Source organism: Somniosus microcephalus, chromosome 9, assembly GCF_052327205.1.
Source record: "Somniosus microcephalus isolate GS21.2 chromosome 9, FLI_Smic_1.0, whole genome shotgun sequence".
In the NCBI taxonomy this organism is placed as follows: Eukaryota; Metazoa; Chordata; class Chondrichthyes; order Squaliformes; family Somniosidae; genus Somniosus; species Somniosus microcephalus.
Genome location: NC_140995.1, coordinates 141,575,171 through 141,596,669, shown reverse-complemented (window position 1 = coordinate 141,596,669; position 21,499 = coordinate 141,575,171). Strand labels below are relative to the sequence as shown.

The window sequence follows — 21,499 nt, the reverse complement described above, 5'->3', positions numbered from 1 at the left end:
ATCTCCATGGAAAGGATGGAACCTCCATGGAATACATAAATCATCAGATGGAAATGAACATGGTGACTCTTCTAAATAGCTGGTCTGCTATGGAAGATAGATGGGCATCTATTGAGGAGAGGAACCAGAGGTACATGGACGTACCCGTTATGAGGACTGACAGTAACAAAGACTGGTCCTCATGGCCCCACTGATATGCAGCCAGGTGCTCTCCAGCTACTTGCTAGCAGCGAAGTGCGGGTGACCCATAAGAGGGATGTTGGTGGTCGACAACAAGGAAGTGTGGGCTCCTCTCCACGCGCTCACACTCCCATGCCATTGCAGAGCCCTCGCTCAGAGCCCCCGATGCCTCACCCAAATGAGATGGCCTTCTCAGCCCCTGCACAGCCGCAGGAGCAGACTGTTGCCGAGCCCTCCCAGGCTCCCAAACCTAGAGCGTCGAAGCAGGCGTAGCATGGAAATGAGCAAGGTGCCGCAACATCTGTTGAAGCCACAGGGGAAGCACCACGTAGAAGCATGCGTAAGAGAAAGTTCACACACAAACAGTCACAAGGGTAGTCACTTGGGTGTTTTGATATAAAACAAAGTGAAGACTGTCATCATTACTTCAAGTGTAATAAAGAGATGCGATGGCAAAGCTTCAAAGAGTTGGCCTATGTGTGCTCAGAAATGGAAGTGTCGCAGTGAGGGTCAGGGCGCCTTTCATCTATAATGATGGTGCGGAGTGATAGGAAGCCTCATTTTATTGTACAGATGCTGTATGGTTTGTTAAGAAGGTCGGCCAGACACTCATTTCAATGTGCCAGCCACCTGTGTTGGCTGCGTAAACTTACGCGAATCTGGCATTGATTAGTGCATCCCTTGCCTCACGGCCAGCAATGTGCTCGCGTGCTGGTGGAACTGGCACATGCGCCTCCTCAAGGTCTTCCACATCTGCATCCGAGAAGGAGGAGGAGGCTGTGCACTGAGCCACTTGTTCCTCAAGCAGCAGTAAGCCACGCTGCTGTGAGATGTTGTGCAGTGCACAGCAGACCACAATGATTCTGGAGACCCTGGCTGGTGAGTACTGCAGGGCTCCACCAGATCTGTCGAGGCATCTGAATCACATTTTGAGCAAGCCGATGGTTTGCTCTATGATACTTCTGGTGAAAATGTGGCTCACACTGTAGCGCTCCTCAGCTTAGTTTGATGGCCTCCTTATCAGTGTCATTAGCCACGTCTTCAGGGGATAGCCCTCGTCTCCAAGTAGCAATCCGGAAAGTTGGGTTGGTGGATTGAACAGTTGAGGCACAGTAGACTGCTGCAGGATGAACGAGTCATGGCAACTGTCAGGGAACTTGGCGCAAACATGCATAATGTTCTTCCTGTGGTTACACACCAGCTGGACGTTAAGCGAGTGGAAGCCCTTGCGGTTGACAAATACAGCTGGGTTGTGATGGGGTGCCCTAATGGCCACGTGTGGGCAGTCTACAACGCCCTTGCACCCTTGGGAAGCCTGCCATATTTGCAAAGCCAACCGCACACGTGGTTACACTTGCTTCATCCGTGAAGAAGTGAATGTAATTGTACGACTTTGCAAAGAGGGCATCGGTAACCTGCGTGATGCAAGTGTATGCGGCCGACTGGGAGATGCCGCTGATGTCTGCTGCTGATCCCTGGAAGGACCCTGAAGCGAAGAAGTTGAGTACGGTGGTGACTTTGACAGCCACTGGTAACGAGTGTCCAGCTGGCGTGTTTGTCGCACGACCTGCAACATGCTGAAAATGTAGTAAAATAGGAAGAGCCTATAAAAATGGGATTATCTAGGCTGTTAACTGCCTTAAGTGCCTCTCCCGCCACTTGGTGACTGGTCTGATCGGGACTCGCAGACCCAACGCTTTGCAAAGCTGCGTGAAGGTGGGATGGCAGCAGGTTCGTAACCCGCCGTCAATCATTTAGATTTTCACTACTGACCCGCCGCCAAACCCGCCCTCTGAGCGCCAGCAAAATCGCGGCTAATGTTTCAGGTCGATGGACCTTTCATTAGAACCATGTTTTAATAACCCTGAATGAAAAAAATAAATCTTGTAACATCCCCCTTCATTTTTCTAATGATGATTCTGAGTAAATGCTCTCTTGTTACTGATTCATCAACTAATGGAAATAATCCTTCATTATTTAACTTTACAAAACTTCTCAGAATTTTGGAAACCTCGATCAGATCCTCCCCTTAGTCTCCTCTATTCCAGTGAAAAAAGCCCCAGTTATTCAGGCTTTTTATCATGACTATAACTACTCATTCCTGGCTTCAGTCAAGTGACTCTTGGTTGTACCCTTGCCACGGCTCTATTATCCTTCTTATAACGGGGTACCCAGAACTATACACTATACTCCAAATGTGGCCTATTCAATGTTGGTAACAAATTCAATATCACTTCCTGGCTTTTATATTCAATGACCCTACGAATAAAACCCAGAATCCGATTTGGCTTTTTTTTTACCCTTTCTACCTAAACTCCCACTATGCATCTGTACCCAATAAATCATTCTGTTTCTCCACTCTGTTAAGGTTCTTACCATTTAAGCTATACTGTACTTCCTTTCACTGTTTTTCCCCCAAAATATACTACTCTGCATTGAACTGCATCTGCCAAGTCTGCTAATTCGTCTACATCCTCCTACAAGCCCTTACATTATTTATCAGTTTCCCATTCCTTCTAATTTGATATCATATGGCCCCTAATTGGATATCATGTAGATGTTCTTAAGGGATAGATTACAATGAACTTTTTCACGCAAATAATTATCAAAATATGGAATGCTTTGCCCCGAGAGATGATCAATGTTAAAACAATTACAACATTCAAAAAGGTACTGGATAATTATTTAACAAAGAAGAAAATAGAAGAGTATGAGGAAAAGGCAGGAAAACTGGTTTAGTTTTGGGTGAAGAGAGGAATGTAGGACAAGGAAAAGTGCTAATCGAGCCTAAATTTAGCACAGGCACAAAAGACCAATTGGCCTTCTCATGTGCTAACACAAGGGGTCTTGTGAAAGTTGTATTTGTCAAGAGCATAAGCAAGGTATAATATGAGCAGTACAGGCAAACTAGCAGTCAAGTTGTTAACAGTATTAGCAGTAATATGGAGTTCATAAAAGCAGTAACAAACAGCATGCGCAAAGAGATAACAAAAATGTTGCTTAAATATCATTGAATGTAGTGGCAGATGAACTGCCCAAGCATGCAGTGCTATTGGAAATCACTTCAAGGGACATATGAACTGGAATACCACTTCAGCCTGTGGTGCTGTTTTAATCTTGAGCTTTGGGGCCCTTATTGCACAGCTCCAGGGGATTTTCATCATTTGGAAGGTTTTTACTAATACAAGCTACAGTAATACACAAGTAAATGTGATCTGTTATTAGGTGAGTGAAAATTAAAATTTTACATACATGTCCAGGCGGTGTGGGCAGGGGTCGTTTAGGGTCGTTGCGTCCTCGACATGCCCTAATAACAGTTTTATGTCTGTGAAGATGTATTTCTGCTTCCAGCTGGTTCCAGAGTTTATCATGAGCAGGTCCTTTCATGTCTCGACCCAAAAGCTGGATTTGTTGCACCCTGCACAAAGGTATTAACAATTAGAAAGTTTGATTTCTTTTACCCTTAAATATGTCAACAAAAGCAGAGGTTGCTTGCTTCCTGAAACAATACCTGACCTGATTCAAGCTCCTTTTTGTCTTAATGGGAACATATAATATACCATGAAATCAAAACAGAAAATGTACAGTGAACATTCAAGAGAAAAACAGGTAAACATTTCAGGTGTGAGTATTTAACAGAACACTTCTTTCTTTCTTTCCCCTTTAGATGCTGACCACTGTTGTGGGTTGCCAACATTTTCTGTTTATATTTCTTATGTCCAGCATTCACACTGGACTCTACATAAAATATACCACATGGATTGATGTGTGTGTGTGTGTGTGTGTACATATAGATTATGTTAATTGTGATAAATTGAAACTATATATGGATAAAAAACCATAGGTTATGCTTGCCAAATGTTCCCACTGTAAAGTCTATGCATTCTACCTTCCTCCAGCTCAGACTGTGACAATTTAATTTCCCTTTAACCCCCTTACAATGTTACTGCTATAACTGTTCGCCACAGCTTCAAGTGGAAAAAGTTAAATTGCTGTATTGGTTTAATAAGTTAACATAATAGAGATATTTTAAAAAATGATTTATGTCTGAAAAGCCCTGGCTCGTTTTCTGTTGGAAATGTAGTAATAAACATTAAGAATGACCCCTCACCTGCCCGCCAGCTCCTTATCCAGATACTTAGCAGCCAGCCTTGCACCATATACCTCAGCTTGTAGAACTGCTATATGTCGACGCAAGGCTTCATTCTCCCTTTTCAGCAGTTTTACGTCAGCTTCTAGCTTTGCTTCCTTCACTTTTTCTTTTTTATTGGCTTCTAATTCTTTTTCCTTTTCAGAAAAATATACACATTGTTTACCAACACATTGGCCTCATCAGAACATAGTGTCCTTTGCAGTCACAAAGATTGTGATGCCCCAACACTTAACAATATCAAAGCCAAAACCTAACAGAGGATTGGAGTGATTTGGGCTCAAATGTGACAAGAGAGCCCAAGTCACCAACACTGAGACAGGCGACTCAAATGACAAGAAAGATGGTATTCCAGGAGACCACAATACCAATAGATAAGGCACAGCTTCAAACTTGGAAAGGGAATTTAGCAACACAAAGCCAGAAACAAAAGGTCATTCCATCTATCCATCTTCTAATACGCAAGTCAAGCCTTTTAATCTTTAACCTGTGGAAAAACTAAAAATATATTTGGACTAATAGCAAAGATGCAGGAGTTGGTAAAATGCATAATTTACCCTCACATCAAGGTACAATAATCTTAGCCGCCACAAAGTCTAGAGACTGTTATGATCTATCATTTGTTGCTCAGAAGGCAAAGAATATTCATGGCACTTGGAAGCACTTATAAAGACTACTTTTGTTCTGAGAAATGACACAAACTAAGAAATGTGTAGTGCAACTTTCTTGGTGCCTGCATTACTCTGAAATACAGACTGAGCTTTTCTTTTCTAACAGACTGGTTATACCTAGATTAAACCCTTCTGTAAAAATGTATAAAACTATCCTATTATTAAAACATCTGAAGTTAAAAACCTTCATCTGACTAAAATTAGCGGAAACAGTCAACTTACGTTTAGCAAATCATTTTTAAACCCTGCTTTATCATTGTTGTGCACAGCAGTAAAAATGATCGAAGTTTGACATGCAAGAAAGGACACATTAATAACATACTCTTCGCTAACAGTCAATCCAGTGCTACAATCCAAAAACGTATTTTCCAGTGTGACTTATACAGAAAGTAGAATATTGATGGAAGGCAGCAACAGCTGTCAGTGAATCCACAAAAAACGCACCAGTGTACTCACTTACCATCTCATCCACTGAAAGGACAGACTTGGGACAGGAAAGAAAAAAAATGTTAGGAAGTTAGCAGACATTTAAATACAGAAAACAGTTAAAAGACTCATTCATGAGGAGAAATTAGTGAATTTTGTCCAAAGGTACAGCAGGGATAATACTTTAATATTAATGGTTGTATAATTCTACTCTATGGTTATTTCAGTGAATAGAGCAACATTTTAGATTAAAATAATCTGTACATCAAAAAAAATGTACTTATGGCCAACATAAAGTGAAGAAAGCTACACAGTGCTGCTTTTGAAAATTACTTGCATGGAGTGCTGGTTAGAGAAAACCTGAAAGGCTATAAAGTTGCTGCCTAGCTCAGATGTGCACAAGTAATATATCCTCAAAATAAATGGGAAGCACATAACTAACTTCATACACTACTGACTGATTGTGAAGTCATTTATACAGAGAAAAATATTTTCCAAGAAGCTCAACAACCAGTAGGGAATGTAGATATACAGTAATTACAAATCTATTAATTAAGTGATTTAACAAAGAGGAAAATCAAGCATCAATGTAACAATGTGCTCCGAGACACAACGGGGGTGATTTTAACCACAAAAGACGGGTGGGTTGGGGTCGGGTGGGATGTTAACATTTTAAGAATTTCAAACCTGACCCCAACCCGCCCATTTCTGGTTTTAACGGAGGTGGGATGGGGGCAACCAACCCACTCCCAGGAGGCAAGTTGGCCATTTAAATATTATAACGAGGCTGCAGGCCTCATATTTAATCTGTCTTCCAGGTTTAACCCGGCAGCTAAAGGAAGGCGAGGACTGCTTCCTGGAAAAGCCAAGTGCCTTTACAGCACTGTTTGTGGGCCAGGAATAGCAGGAGTACTTCCTCCCAGCCCACCAAGCTTCCCTTCTTCGCTGCCCGCCATCGGACCACGATTGGACGCCCCGGGATCGGGGATCAGGGATCGGACCGCCCCGAGATCGGGCATCCTCCCCACCTCTGCCCCCAGGGATTGGCAAACCTCCTCCCCCCCACCCCCATGCTCCCACTAACGCAGCTGCAGACTCCCTACCTGCTCCTAGGGCTGCAACCTCCTCCAGAGCATTCCCCACCCGACAGGGAGCCAAGCCTGTCAATCAGGCTGGCTTCTGGGCAGGGAATCTGCTAAAAAAAAAAAGACGCATACTGTGGAGTCAAAACTACACAGCATGCGGGGAAACCAAGACTGCCGTGTTTCCCGCTCAGGGAACCCACCCCAGTCAATATCAGGGCCAATAACACAAGGTTTCTATAGAAGAATCTATAGCAGCTATTCCGCCATCCAGTACTTCCCAGAAGGTGCATCTTGAGAGACTACAGAGACAGCATGTGATTTTTAATTCCTTTATTTTAATGGACAGAAAATCATGGCAATTTCCAAGTGGCACGGCTTCCAAATTAGAGCATCAGATTTCAGAATCACCTCTTATGATTCTTAGCCTAGAAATGTTTTATGGTCAGATTCAGCAGATCAGTGTTTCAGTGTGCAGATGAATTATTCACCCAGAAAAAGGAGTATCTGGTGATAAATACACAGCATGGTGTAGGACTAAGCTATGCAGGTAAAAAGTGTCCCAGGTTCAGTTCTTGGTTTGTAATGAATTAGCTGATCTCAGCTAGGCAGCAGTGGGGCACAGCAATTGATCTCAATATCCCTAGGCTATCTGGGAAACCAGGTAGGGGAGGAACATCAACCAGGTTTCCAGGTCCTGATCACTATCCACCAGTCTCTTGCTGACTGTGTGTGAGTGCCAGTTTCCATGTGAGGATAGAGATGGCATCATTTTCTGGGTGCAAACATCATAAATATCATTTGGGTGAAATACCAAAGGTGGAATGTGCCACAATGGAATTGGGCGTCAGAAATAGTCACTGCCTCTGGGGAGCAGTAAAAAAGCTTTCTAGTCCTTTTGAATAGTGTGACTAATTTGGCTGAAGAGAACTAACTTAAAAAATGATTTACCTTGAAACAAATTCACCCTAAATAATGCTGAACTAAACAATACTCAATAGTTCAAAAGAAAATGAGACAACTTTGTTGCCGGTATCAACTTTTGGCTGGGACATACCAGCTTAGCCTTGATCGAGCTGGAGTCAACATTCTGCCCAGTCTTGGCGTGCAGCTGCAGTTGGACAGCATGAAGCTGGAGGAGCTGATCATGCACTTCCTTCTCTAACACAACTTTCTCAGCCTGGGTATCGATCAGCTCTGACTTCAGGTCCAGAAGCTGAGCCTACAGAGCAAAAATGAAAAGCAGATTGTTAACAGCTGAAAATATTGTACTACATTCTGAAGATCACATTTTCATTTTGCACAGGATAGCATTTTGGGGTTTAATTTTATATTTACAATAAATACATACCACTACACACGGAACCTAGTGTATATATTCTATCTATGTCCCTTATCATATACATCGAACCAGATGATCAAGTCTTATGTTTAGAAGGAAAACACTCCGTAGCACATCAGGAACCCAACCAATTCAAGCAAAGCAGACTTTACAAAAATAATCATTGTATGCATGATCTGTCCATCGTACTCTTTAGCAGCAAGTGGATACTAAATATATAGGGAAACCAGTTCACTTGGTGGTTTGGTTAAGTTACATTTATATGTCTAGCTTATAGTATTCCTTTAATTTCCTTCTTTCTTTTAAACACACATTGATTCAATGATAATGTTCTAGACAATTTCATCACAACTGTATTAACTACGCAAACAACCATAAAGAAAATACCAAACATCAATTGTTAAGCACATAGGAACAGGAGTAGATCATTGAGCCCCTCGAGACTGTTCCGCCATTCGATGGGATCATGGCTGATCTGCGACCTAATTCCATATACCTGCCTTTGACTCATATCCCTTAATACTTTTGGTTAACAAAAAGCTATCATAGATGATTACAGCACAGAAGGTGGCCCGTCGAGCCCATGCAAGAGCACTTCAGCTAGTCCCACTCCCCCACCCTGCAAATTTATTTCCTTCAGATACTTATCCACCTCCCTTTTGAAAGCCATGATTGAATCTGCCTCCATCACCCTTTCAGGCAGTGCATTCCAGATCTTAACCACTCGCTGCGTAAAAAAGTTTTTTCTTACGTCGCCTTTGGTTCTTTTGCTAATCACCTTAAATCTGTGTCCTCTGGTTCTCAACCCTTCTGCCAATGGGTACAGTTTCTCTCTATCTACTCTGTCCAGACCCCTCATGATTTTGAACACCTCTATCAAATCTCCTCTCAGTCTTCTCTGCTCCAAGGAAAACAACCCCAACTTCTCCAGTCTATCAAAATAACTGAAGTCCCTCATTCCTGGAATCATTCTTGTAAATCTTTTCTGCACCCTCTCAGATTTAAAATTAACAACTGATCTAGCATCAAATGCCGTTTGCAGAAGAGAGTTCCAAACTTCTGCCACCCTTTGTGTGTAGAAGTGTTTCCTAATTTCGCTCCCGAAAGGTCTGGCTCTAATTTTTAGACTATGCCCCCTAGGCCTGCACGGACCTGAGCGGGAGCGGCGGCAGCATAAAGGGAGCATCGGAGAAGGCCCAGGACACAGTGCGGACCCGAGCGGGAGCGGCGGCGGCATAAGGAAGCATCGGAGAAGGCCCAGGACACAGTGCGGACCCGAGCGGGAGCGGCGGCGGCATAAGGAAGCATCGGAGAAGGCCTAGGACACAGTGCGGACCTGAGCGGGAGCGGCGGCGGCATAAGGAAGCACCGGAGAAGGCCCAGGACACAGCGCGGACCTGAGCGGGAGCGGCGGCGGCATAAGGAAGCACCGGAGAAGGCCCAGGACACAGCGCGGACCCAAGCGGGAGCGGCGGCGGCATAAAGGGAGCACCGGAGAAGGCCCAGGACACAGCGCGGACCCGAGCAGGAGCGGCGGCGGCATAAGGAAGCACCGGAGAAGGCCCAGGACACAGCGTGGACCCGAGCGGGAGCGGCGGCGGCATAAGGAAGCACCGGAGAAGGCCCAGGACACAGCACGGACCTGAGCGGGAGCGGCGGCGGCATAAAGGAAGCATCGGAGAAGGCCCAGGACACAGCGCGGACCTGAGCGGGAGCAGCATAAAGGGAGCACCGGAGAAGGCCCAGGACACAGCGCGGACCTGAGCGGGAGCAGCGGCAGCATAAGGAAGCACCGGAGAAGGCCCAGGACACAGTGCGGACCCGAGCGGGAGCGGCGGCAGCATAAAGGGAGCACCGGAGAAGGCCCAGGACACAGTGCGGACCTGAGCGGGAGCGGCGGCGGTGCCATAAAGGGAGCACCGGAGAAGGCCCAGGACACAGTGCGGACCTGAGCGGGAGCGGCGGCAGCATAAAGGGAGCACCGGAGAAGGCCCAGGACACAGTGCGGACCTGAGCGGGAGCGGCGGCAGCATAAAGGGAGCACCGGAGAAGGCCCAGGACACAGTGCGGACCTGAGCGGGAGCGGCGGCGGTGCCATAAAGGGAGCTGAGCAGAGATTTAAAAACAAAAAAAGAGTGGCATCACAGGACAGCAAGTAGGTGATTGGTTGGTGAGTTTTACAGCCCTTTTGCTCTCTAGGTTAGGTAAGTGGGTTAAATTCAGAACTGGGAGATTAGTAACTACTATAACTTTATTAAATGAATAACAAACTAAATTAACTAATTAAAACTAAAAATAATCGTTTGAATAAAAACTGTAACTAATTATATAAATAAAATTATAGATAGAGATGGCAGTGCAGGTGTTGTGTCGTAACTGCAGCCTGTGGGAGTTGGTGGAGGCCAACGAGATCCCGAGCAACCACATCTGCGGTAAGTGCCTGCAGCTCGAGGAACTTCAGTTCAGAGTTGTTGAGCTGGAGTCCGAGTTGCAGACATTGCGATGCATCAGGAAGGGGGAGAGTTACCCAGACACTGTTCCAGGAGGCAGTCACACCCCTTAGGTTAAGTAGTACTTTAGAGTTAGTCAGCGGTCAGGGGCAGGAGGGTGTGACTGCAAGTCAGGAAGGTACAGGGACCCAGGATATAGTGATGGAGAAGCCTCAGCCCTTGACCTTGTCCAACAGGTACAAGGTACTTGCTACCTGTATGGATGAGAGCAAGGACTGCAGGGAGGATGGGCAAACTGACCACGGCACCGTGGTACAGGAGGCCATTCAAGTGGGGGGAGTAAAAAGGAATGTGGTAGTGATAGGCGACAGTATGGTCAAGGGGATAGATTCTGTTCCCTGCAGCCGCGACAGGGAGTACCGAAGGCTGTGTTGCCTGCCCGGTGCCAGGGTTAAGGATATCTCCTCGCGGTTGGAGGAGAACTTGGAGTGGGAGGGGGAGGATCCAGTTGTCGTGGTCCACGTAGGAACCAACAACATAGGTAGATCTAAGAACGAGGTTCTGCTGAGGGAGTTGGAGGAGCTAGGGTCTAAATTAATAAGCAGAACCTCAAAGGTAATAATCTCTGAATTGTTACCAGAGCCACGCGCAAATTGGCATAGGGACAAACAGATTAGCAGTTTAAATGCATGGCTCAAAGAGTGGTGTGGGAGGAAGGGTTTTCAGTTCATGGGGCACTGGCACCAGTACTGGGGAAAGAGGGAGCTGTTCCGTTGGGGTGGGCTCCACTTAAACCGGGCTGGGACCAGTGTCCTGGCAAATCGAATAACTAGGACAGTAGATAGGGCTTTAAACTAAAAAGTTGGGGGGAGGGAGTAGGTATGGGGAAACTTAGTAATCTAAAGAGAAAAGTCAAGGAAATAAAGCAGTGCAGTGAATTGGGTAGAAATAGGCAGTGTGGGACAGGAAGGGACAGAGAGTTTAACGGTAATAGTGCATCAGCAAATAAGGTCAAAACAGGGAATACTGGTAAAAAGTTAAAATTAAAGGCCCTTTATCTGAATGCACGCAGCATCCATAACAAGATAGACGAATTAGTGGCACAAATAGAGATAAATGGTTTTGATATAATAACCGTTACAGAGACATGACTGCAAGATGACCAAGGTTGGGAATTAAATATTCCAGGGTACTTGACGTTTCAAAAAGACAGGCAGGCTAGAACAGGAGGTGGGGTAGCCCTGATAATTAAGGATGACTTAAGGACAGTAGCGAGAAAGGGTCTTGGCTCGGAAGATCAGGAAGTAGAATCAGTATAGGTGGAGGTAAGAGATAACAAGAGGCAGAAAACAGGGGTGGGAGTAGTTTATAAGCCTCCTAACAGTAGCTATACCGTAGGACAGAATATTAATTGAGAAATAATAGGAGCTTGTAACAAAGGTAATGCAATAAATCATGAGGGACTTTAATCTTCATATAGATTGCACAAATCAAATTGGCAAGGGTAGTCTGGAGGACAAGTTCATAGAATGCATTCGAGACAGTTTCCGAGAACAACTGGGGAAAAACTGGGTTGCTTTGTGCCTCCCGTTAGCGCCCTAACAAGGTGCAAAGCAACTAGCGCCCGGGCGTGGCGCCGCCCACGGAATTTGGCGGGAGGTTAGCGATGACGCTAACCGGTAGCGCCCTGCGGCGCTGCGCCGCCGGCGATGACGTCACTGCCGTGCACAGCGCCCCACTCGAAATCTTCAGGAGTGCCCCCTGACTTACCGCCGGATGCTATGTCCGACGGGGTCAGGGGGGCCTACCTGCGGCCGGGGAGGCGCTATTTAAAGTCGAGGTGCAGGGCAGCCATTTTTGTTGCTGGCCGCCTGCCAGCACCTGCCTGCGCTCCCGACCCCGGCCTCCTGAACGCCGCCCCCCCCCCCACCCCAAGTGCCGGCTGCGCTCCAAGAGCCTGGCACTTCTCGAGTGCCGGGCTCTTTTGCCGGCACTCCCGATCCCCGAGGGCCCAGCTGGGCACCGGGTCGCGCTGTGCAAGGCCCCGCCCCTTTAAGAAGGGGGGGGGAGGGGAGGCCTGCAATACTGCTTCCAGTAGCGCCCCGCTTCCCTCTTGGGGCGCAACCACTCAACTTCCGGCGCGGGGGCGCTAATTTTCCCGGGGCACTTTTAGCCCAATATGTCATGGAACCAACCAGGGAATAGGCTATTTTAGATCTAGTTTTGTGTAATGAGACTGGGTTAATTAGTAATCTCATAATAAAGGATCCTCTAGGGAAGAGTGATCATAATATAAGATGTCACTCTCAAACTTAATGTAAAATTCTAAGTCCTAAACTAGAGTCTTTGGAGGAGAAATTGGGTGGAGCCGCAAACGGGGCGCCAAGCTCGCCTGGGCACCAGATTTTGCGCAGCGATCGGAGCAGCAGCGATCGCCGGAAATTCAGCTTGAGCGCCCCAAGAGGGACACGGGGTGAGACTCGAGGCGCTCCGTGTCCCTCTTAGGGCACTGAAACTGAATATCGCAGCGCAACGTGCCGCAGCGCCACACACTGTGGCACGGCACGCTGCAGTACTGCAGGCCTTCCTCCCATTCTTAAGGGGGAGGGGCCTGCACCAGCACGATGAGCGATCGCGAGTGCCGGCAAAAGAGCCCGGCACCGAGGAGAACTGCCGGGCTCTCAGAAAACAGCCGGCAATGCCGCAGGGGGAGAACAAGAGGCCGGGGACGGAGGTGCTGGCAGGCGGCTGCCGAAAAAAAACAGCCGCCCCGCGCCTCCACCTTAATTTGCGCCACTGCCACCACAGGTAGGCCCTGTGAACCAGGCACGATTAGCGTGCGGCGCTACAGAGGCGGTCGCTGTCAAATATTGCGATCGGGGCGGTAGCGGGGCGCTGCGCACACCGATGACGTCATCGGTGGCGGCGCAGTGCAACAGGCTAACGCCGCCATTAGCGCCCCAGCTAAATATCGCGGGAGGCGTGGCCAGTGGCGCTAAAGCCACTGAGTGCCTTCTTTAGCGCTAACTGGTGGCGCAGCCCACCGAATTTCTCCCCCTTAGACTTAAATAAAGCCAATTACGTAGGTATGAGGGGCGAGTTGGCTAAGGTAGATTGGGAAACCAGATTAAAAGGTATGATAGTAGATAAGCAGTGGAAAACATTTAAAGAAATACTCCAATATTCTCAACGAATATACATTCCATTGAGAAATAAAAAATCCACGGGAAAAGTGATCCAACAAAACTAACTAAAGAAGTTAAGGATAGTATTAGATTAAATGAAGAGGCTTAAAATGTTGCGAAGAATAGTAGTAAGCTTGATGATTGGAAGAGCTTTAGAAACCAGCAAAGGATAAACATAAAATTGATAAAAAGGGAGAAAATGGAATAGGAGTAAAAATTAGCAAGAAATATAAGAACAGAATGTAAGAGCTTCTACAAGTATGTAAAAAGGAAGAGGGTAGCAAAAGCAAGTGTTGGTCCCTTAGAGGCTGAGACAGGAGAACTTATATTGGGGAACAAGGAAATGGTAGTGACCGTAAATAAATATTTTGTATCTGTCTTCACAGTAGAAGACACAAAATGTGTACCAAAAATAGTGGGGAACCAAAGGGTAATGAGAGCGAGGAATTTAAAGTAATTAATATCAGTAGAGAAAAAGTACTTGGGAAACTAATGCGATTAAAGCCGACAAATCCCCTGGATCTGATGGCCTACATCCTAGGGTTCTAAAAGAGGTGGCTGCAAGATGCATTGGTGGTGATCTTCCAAATTTCCTAGATTCTGGAAAGGTCCCAATGGATTAGAAGATAGCTAATGTAACCCTGCTAGTCAAGATCTATTTTATTTTCTTTCCAGTTTTGAAGAAGGGTTTCGACCCGAAACGTCAACTCAAATTTCTCTCCACGGATGTTGCCTGACCTGCTGAGTTTTTCCAGCATTTTCTGTTGTTATTTCGGATTTCCAGCATCTGCAGTATTTTGCTATCGAACTACAGGCCAGTTAGCCTGACATCAGTCATCGGGAAAATGCTGGAATCCATTATTAAGGAAGTGGTAACAGGGCACTTAGAAATTCATAACATGATTAGGCAGAGTCAACATGGTTTTATGAAAGGGAAATCATGTTTGACAAATTTATTAGCGTTTTTGAGGATGTAACTAGCAGGGTAGATAAAGGGGAACCAGTGGATGTAGTAAATTTGGATTTCCAAAAGACACTTGATAAGGTGCCGCATAAAAGGTTGTTACACAAGATAAGGGCTCATGGGATTGGAGGTAATGTATTAGCATGGATGGATAGAGGATTGGTTAATGGACAGAAAGCAAAGAGTTGGGATAAATGGGTCATTTTCAGATTTGCAGGCTGTAACTAGTGGGGTGCCGCAAGGATCAGTGCTTGGACCTCGGCTATTTACAATCTATATTAATGACTTAGCTGAAGGGACAGAGTGTAATGTATCCAAGTGGGAAAGTAAGCTGTGAGGACACCAGGTGTGGCCTAACCAGGGTTTTGTATAGCTGCAGCATAACTTCTACCCCCTTGTATTCCACTCCTCCAGCTATAAATGCCAGCATTCCAATAGCCTTTTTGATTATTTTCTGCACCTGTTCATGACATTTTACTGATCTATGTACCTAGACCCCCAAGTCTCTTTGGACCTCCACTGTTTTTAGCTTTTCACCATTCAGGAAGTACCCTGTTCTATCCTTTTTAGGTCCAAAGTGGATGACCTCATTGAAATCCATTTGCAGCAGTTTTGCCCATTCACTTAATCTATCAATATCCCATTGTAATTTTATGCTTTCATCTACACTGTCTACAGTGCCACCCGCCTATCTTTTGTGTCATCGGCAAATTTGGATATATGACTTTCTATGCCATCATCTAAGTCGTTAATAAATACTGTGAATAGTTGAGGCCCCAACACAGATCTCTGCGGGACACCACTAGTCACGTCCTGCTAATCTGAGTACCTGTCCATTATCCCTATTCTCTGTCTCCTGCCGCTCAGCCAATTTCCTAGCCAGGTCAATAATTTGCCCTCAATTCTGTGGGGTAACCTTAGTTAACAGTCTCTTATGTGAGACTTTATCAAATGCCTTCTGGAAGTCCATATAAATAACATCCATAGACATTCCCCTGTCCACTACTTTAGACAACTCTTCAAAAAATTCAATCAGGATTGTCAGGCATGACCTACCTTTCACAAATCCATGCTGGCGCTCTCTGATAATTTTCGAGGTGTTCAATCACCCTATCCTTAATTATAGACTCTAAGGGGGAAAAATTGGGTTGCTTTACGCCTCCAGTTAGTGCCCCCGGGGGATGCTACCGGGGCGCTAAGCCCCTAGCGCCCAGATGCAGCACCGCTAACGCCTCCCGTGAAATTCAGCGGGAGGTTAGCAGCAGCGGAAGCGCCCTGGGCGATTACATCATCGTCGTGCGCAGCGCCCCAGCCACAAACTTCAGTTGCGCCCCCATACCTATCGCCGGACGCTATGTCCGACAGGGTCAGGGTGGCGTTTTTGCAGCTGCAATGGCGCAATTTAAAGGGCAGGTGTCGGGCGGCCTTTTTTTTTGGGCCGCCTGCCAGCACCTGCCCCCTTCCCCGTTTTTATTCCGGTGGTCCAGCAGGGCCCCAGTGCGCGCGCTAGGCCCCTCCCCTCTAATCATGGGAGGAGGGCCTGCAATACCACGGCACTACGTGCCGACGCACATGGCGCTGTTGCACGTAGCGCCGCGATATTCCCTTGTAGCGCCCCAGGAAGGAGGGGGGGGAGCGCTTCCAGTAGTGCCCCACCTCCTGCTTGGGCGCTACCAATGAATTTACAGTGCAGGGGTGCTTACTTTTCCGGCGAAGTTAGCACCCCAAAGGGGGCGCCACCAAAACTTTCCCCCTAACAATTTCCCAACAGATGCTAGGCTAACTGGTCTGTAATTCCTTGGTTTCCCTCTCTCGCCATTCTTAAATAGCGGAGTGACATGTGCAATTTTCCAATCTAAAGGAACGGTTCCTGAATAGAGAGAACTTTGGAAGATTATAGTTACAGGAAACTTTGGTTTATCCGGAGGTTAACTGTCCGGAATGCTCGAGCCACCGGCAAAAATCAGGAGCCGTTTCATTAGGTTTTTTTTCTTTTCGTTGCTTTTTTTTCCACCAGTCAGGCTCTGCAAGGTCTCGCTGAAGCTGTTGCTAAGCTACAGAGACGCTTGCAAGGTACGGCCGACTGTTTAGAAGCTGTTGCTAAGCAACAGGGTTTGTTGCCAGATACGGAGCTCAAAATCTCCGTATGTTTCAACATTAGCGCTGGTTTGTCCGGCAGTTTTGATGGGACGGCAACAGCTCGGTCCCGTCGGTGCCGGATATCACAAAGTTTCCTGTAGTAGGGTGTTGGAAGTACAAATATATTTTACTTATAGTTTAAACAAGAAACCAGGAAATAAGTAACTTTCTACAGTGTGCAGCACTGCACTATACCCTATTGTCGAAACGCATGACGTGAACATGTTAACATTCTGGGCAGCTGGCCAAAGGAGTTATATAGGAGATATGGCATTAATTGCAGCTACCACATCCTGTAGACTTTCACAAATTGTGTTGGCAATTTAACCCTTGTGTCAATGTGTACATTTGAACAACATGTTTCTTAGTATGATCTAACCATTATTTTTGATTAACCATTTCTCTTCATCTATTTTCAGCCTCTATGATTTCCTGTGCTATATGCCTTAGCTTTCACCTCGAGGGTCTTAGTTAAAAAAAAGATAGGCTGCAACAAACCCCAATATGGTGAGTGCCATCAAGGGGCTAAATACTGTACACACAGAACAGAATAAACATCGCCAAGACTTAAATGGTAACACTAACTAAAGAAGAGGGAATACTAAATCTTCCTCCACTTCAAATATTTATCCAATTTCCCCTTAAAAGATACAATGGTCTCTGCCTCAACCACTCAATGTGACAAAGCATTCCATGCTCCGGCAACCCTCTGCATAAAGAGACTTCCCCGAACCTCTCTCCTCAATTTCTTAGTTTTAAATTGATGACTCCTCATCACAGACACCCTAACCAGAGGAAATAGGCCTATGAATTCAGCCACGCAGCAGGACAAGAAGCAATTGTGACTACGATCAGATAGGCAAGAGTGGAACGAAGCGAGGGCAGTATCAGAGCTGGACAATGGAGAAGAGGTTTTTGAGGAGGATTGTGTGCTCAACTGTGTCAAAGGCTGCAGATAGGTCAAGGAGTACAAGGAGGGATAGTGCACTGCAGTCACAGAGGATGTGACTTTGATTAGGACTGTTTCAGTGCTGTGGTACAGATAGAAACCTGATTGGAGAGATTCAAATAGATGGGGAAAATGAGCATAAATTTGGGAGATGATAGCACGTTCAAGGACTTTAGCGAGGAAATGGAGGTTGGAGATGGGGCTGTAGTTTGCAAGGTTGAGGGAGGGTCTGATGATAGCAGTTTTGAAAGGCAGGGAGACAGTACCTGAGGTGAGAGAAAATTTTACAGCGTCAGCTAGCATGGAGCCAGGAAGGGAAGTTGGGTGATTGGCAGTTTAATGGGAATGGGGTCAAGGGAGCAGGAGGTGAGTCTCATGGACTAGATGGGCTTGGAGAGGGCATGAGGGGAAATAAGAGAGAAAGACATTGGTTCAGGGCTAAGGGAAGGAAGCAAGAGAAGCAGCAGATGCAGCTGAACAGATGGTCTTAGTGACAAAGAAGTCCAAGAGATCTTCACACTTGTTTGAGGTGACAGTAAAAGGGGGCTGGAAAAAAGAGAGTTTAAGCATGGTTGGCAATAGAGAAAACAAGCTGTATTTTCTGTGGAAAAATATCCAAAGAATGCTGGCTCTCAGTTTGGCAGAGGAAAGGGAGCCCAAGAGAGCTTGATGTGGTCCAGCCAGATCTGGTGATAGATGGTTAAACCAGTTGTCCACCAGATACACTCATGCCTGTGCCTCTTGGACTAGAGGAAGCAAAGATAGGGGCCATGCCAAGGGGAATGACCAGGATGGGAGAAAGTAAAGGTTTTACTGGGAATAAGGGCATCAAATGTGTAAGAGAGCAAGTAGTTGAGCAGATCAACAGCTAAAGAAGTATTGTACCAAATGTAGGGCCAAAAGCTAGGCAAATATAATCACACGTAGCCCAATTTGGTGGGCCCTTTACTTAACATAAATGAGACTTTGCTATCACAAGTATTGTTTTGCTGGTTGGTCCTACCAATACTATTGTTAACAGATGTCAAGTAGGTTATTTCCTTATGTTGCTTCCCTCATGACCCGACACAGGCCCAGTTTAACAACTGTGCCCAGCTCTGTTAGATGGCCACAAAAGATTATTTTTTAATTTGTCCTCGGAAGCTGGCTGATGCTGGCAGGGCCTACTTCTGGAAATAGAGACTGTTTTTACGACTGAGTAACTTGCTAAACCACTTCAGCGGGCATTAAGAGTCAACCGCATAGGGTTGTAGGCCATACCATACCAGTTAGGGGACAGGTTTCTTCCCTGAAGGATATTAATGAACCAGTTGACTTATGACAGTTTTCATAGTAATTTTTTTTCCGATGCAGTCCACAAAATACCAAAATTTGCTGAACTCAATTTCACAACTTGACATAGTTGGATATGAACTCACAACTTATGACTAGTCCAGTACCATAACCATTACACTACCATACCCTGTTTGCTCATGCTCACATCATGATACTGTACCACAATCTCACTACAGGCACAAGTCACTGTGTATGTTATGATAGTACTAACAATAAATACACGGCTGCCACTGGAACAATGCATGTAGTGGCTCCAGGAAGACTGGCAAGTCAGGCAGACCCATGGCTTCCAGGCTAGTGGTCTTTAAAAAGCCAGCAAGTTTTTCTTCATGTCGTCTCAGGCTGGGGGGAGACAAGGGCTATGGAAGCTGGCAGCTGAAGAACAGAAAAGCAGCTAGAAAGTGCATAAGACCAGATGAGAATGATTCAGCAGACCTGATTCAGTCCTCATCCTCATGCTGTGAAGTTTGCTTAAAAGCCAATTGAAAGATACAAGGTTCATCACTATATATAGTATTAAAGTAATTCTGCACAAAGGCTACAGAACAGATCTAAAAAATATTAAATTAATTAAAAATACATGAAGGTCTATGGAGGAAGAGTGGTATTTAAATATAGTTTGGCTTTAAAAGGTTAATTCTCACTGGAATTTACACATGTAAAATCTGCAATGACAGGGAACAGTTTAAATGAATGCTACAAATACACTTACATTTTCAAAGGCTTGAACTGACATTGAAAGAGCTTTCATCTATGAAGTGTTCCCCATTTACAATAACATTGAACAGATGTACAACTGCTGTTTATAGGACTACTGACTTTCCTTTGTATCACATGCTGTGCAACAGTCTGCAGGCAATGAGCACACTGAAAATAATTGCATGGTGTGTGTGTATGTGTGCGCACGCATACATGCATGTGTATTTATCATTGTAGCAGATGGAGTATCTTCCCACTTTACACCTTGTGATGCGATCAAACACAATGGGCAAGCTACCATGTAGAACTCCACTTATATTACTGACAATAGCCTAACCTCCAAATTTAGAAGAGATCCTCCCTCTTCTCTTCCCCTTCTCCAAAAGAAAAATATTATGACTTTGATCAGGATTTCCATAAAAGTGAGGGATAAAAATAGCCAATTTGAAAAGCGTTGCATCATACTCCACTTATATTATTCATCAAGCAATTCAAACTAAAATGAAGGAGGTTAACCTAGAATAATCTGGCCCAAAATATGCTACCTCAATGTACGTAGTCACACAACACCAGGTTATAGTCCAACAGTTTTATTTGAAATCACAAGCTTTCGGAGCGCTGCTCCTTCGTCAGGTGAAGTGGAGAGATGCATAAAAACACAGCTTATATAGTCAGAGAATAATGCCAGATGATTACAGGTAATCTTTCTAACTGCCATTTATCACACCTCGGCAGAGAGATAATCACAGCAATCAAAGGTGTGAATGGTGTCCAAACAGGTCAGTCAGGAAAACATTACATCAAAGAACAATGAGGTGGGGTCACAAGGGGTCAAATGTTGCAGATGCTGGGGTCTGTATGAAAAGACAAAAAAACATTTTTTTTTGCTGGAAATCACAGCAGGTCCGGCCGCATCTGTGTAGAGAGAACAAGCCAATGACGACTCGAGTCTGGATGACCCTACGTCAGGTGGGGTTACATGTAGCGTGACATGAACCCAAGATCCCGGTTGAGGCTGTCCTCATGAGTGCGGAACTTGGCTATCAGTTTCTGCTCTACGATTTTGCGTTGTCGTGTGTCTCGAAGGCCGCCTTGGAGAATGCATACCCGAAGATCGGAGGCTGAATGTCCTTGCACTGCTGAAGTGTGCCCCGACTGGGATGGAACACTCCTGCCTGGCAATTGTTGCACGGTGTCCGTTCATCCTGCGATCTTCGGGTAAGCATTCTCCAAGGCGGCCTTCGAGACACACGACAATGCAAAATCGTAGAGCAGAAACTGATAGCCAAGTTCCGCACTCATGAGGACAGCCTCAACCGGGATCTTGGGTTCATGTCACGCTACATGTAACCCCACCTGACGTAGGGTCATCCAAACTCGAGTCGTCGTTGGCTTGTTCTCGCTACACAGATGCGGCCGGACCTGCTGTGATTTCCAGCAAAAAAAATGTTTTTTTGTCTGTTTTTTGTTTTTCATACAGACCCCAGCATCTGCAACATTTGACCCCTTGTGACCCCACCTCATTGTTCTTTGATGTAATGTTTTCCTGACTGACCTGTTTGGACACCATCCACACCTTTGATTGCTGTGATTATCTTTCTGCCGAGGTGTGATAAATGGCAGTTAGAAAGATTACCTGTAATCATCTGGCATTATTCTCTGACTATATAAGCTGTGTTTTTATGCATCTCTCCACTTCGCCTGACGAAGGAGCAGCGCTCCAAAAGCTTGTGATTTCAAATAAAACTGTTGGACTACAACCTGGTATTGTGTGACTTCTTACATTTGTCCACCCCAGTCCAACACCGGCATCTCCACATCAATGTACGTGGATTAGGTTTTACTCACAAAATATTTCATAAAAACAAATACAGGGTTCAAGGATCAGCTGGTTATGGCAGTGAATCGCTGAGCTATACAGACCAGG

The 21,499-nt window shown here is 45.6% G+C and overlaps 1 protein-coding gene across 2 annotated transcripts in view; it reads right to left on the bottom strand.

The window, feature by feature from the left end:
- gopc (golgi-associated PDZ and coiled-coil motif containing) overlaps positions 1 to 21,499 on the bottom strand; it is a 52,590-nt gene that overhangs the window by 16,216 nt on the left and 14,875 nt on the right. The window contains exons 2-5 of one of the 2 annotated variants that reach the window (XM_085997339.1): positions 7,567 to 7,731; positions 5,462 to 5,485; positions 4,292 to 4,467; positions 3,433 to 3,598 (exon numbers count right to left, since the gene is read on the bottom strand). In XM_085997339.1, the coding sequence (XP_085853465.1) occupies positions 3,433 to 3,598; positions 4,292 to 4,467; positions 5,462 to 5,485; positions 7,567 to 7,731 (531 nt within the window). The remainder of the gene's footprint in view (positions 1 to 3,432; positions 3,599 to 4,291; positions 4,468 to 5,461; positions 5,486 to 7,566; positions 7,732 to 21,499) is intronic. The other variant, XM_085997340.1, reaches the window with a different exon arrangement.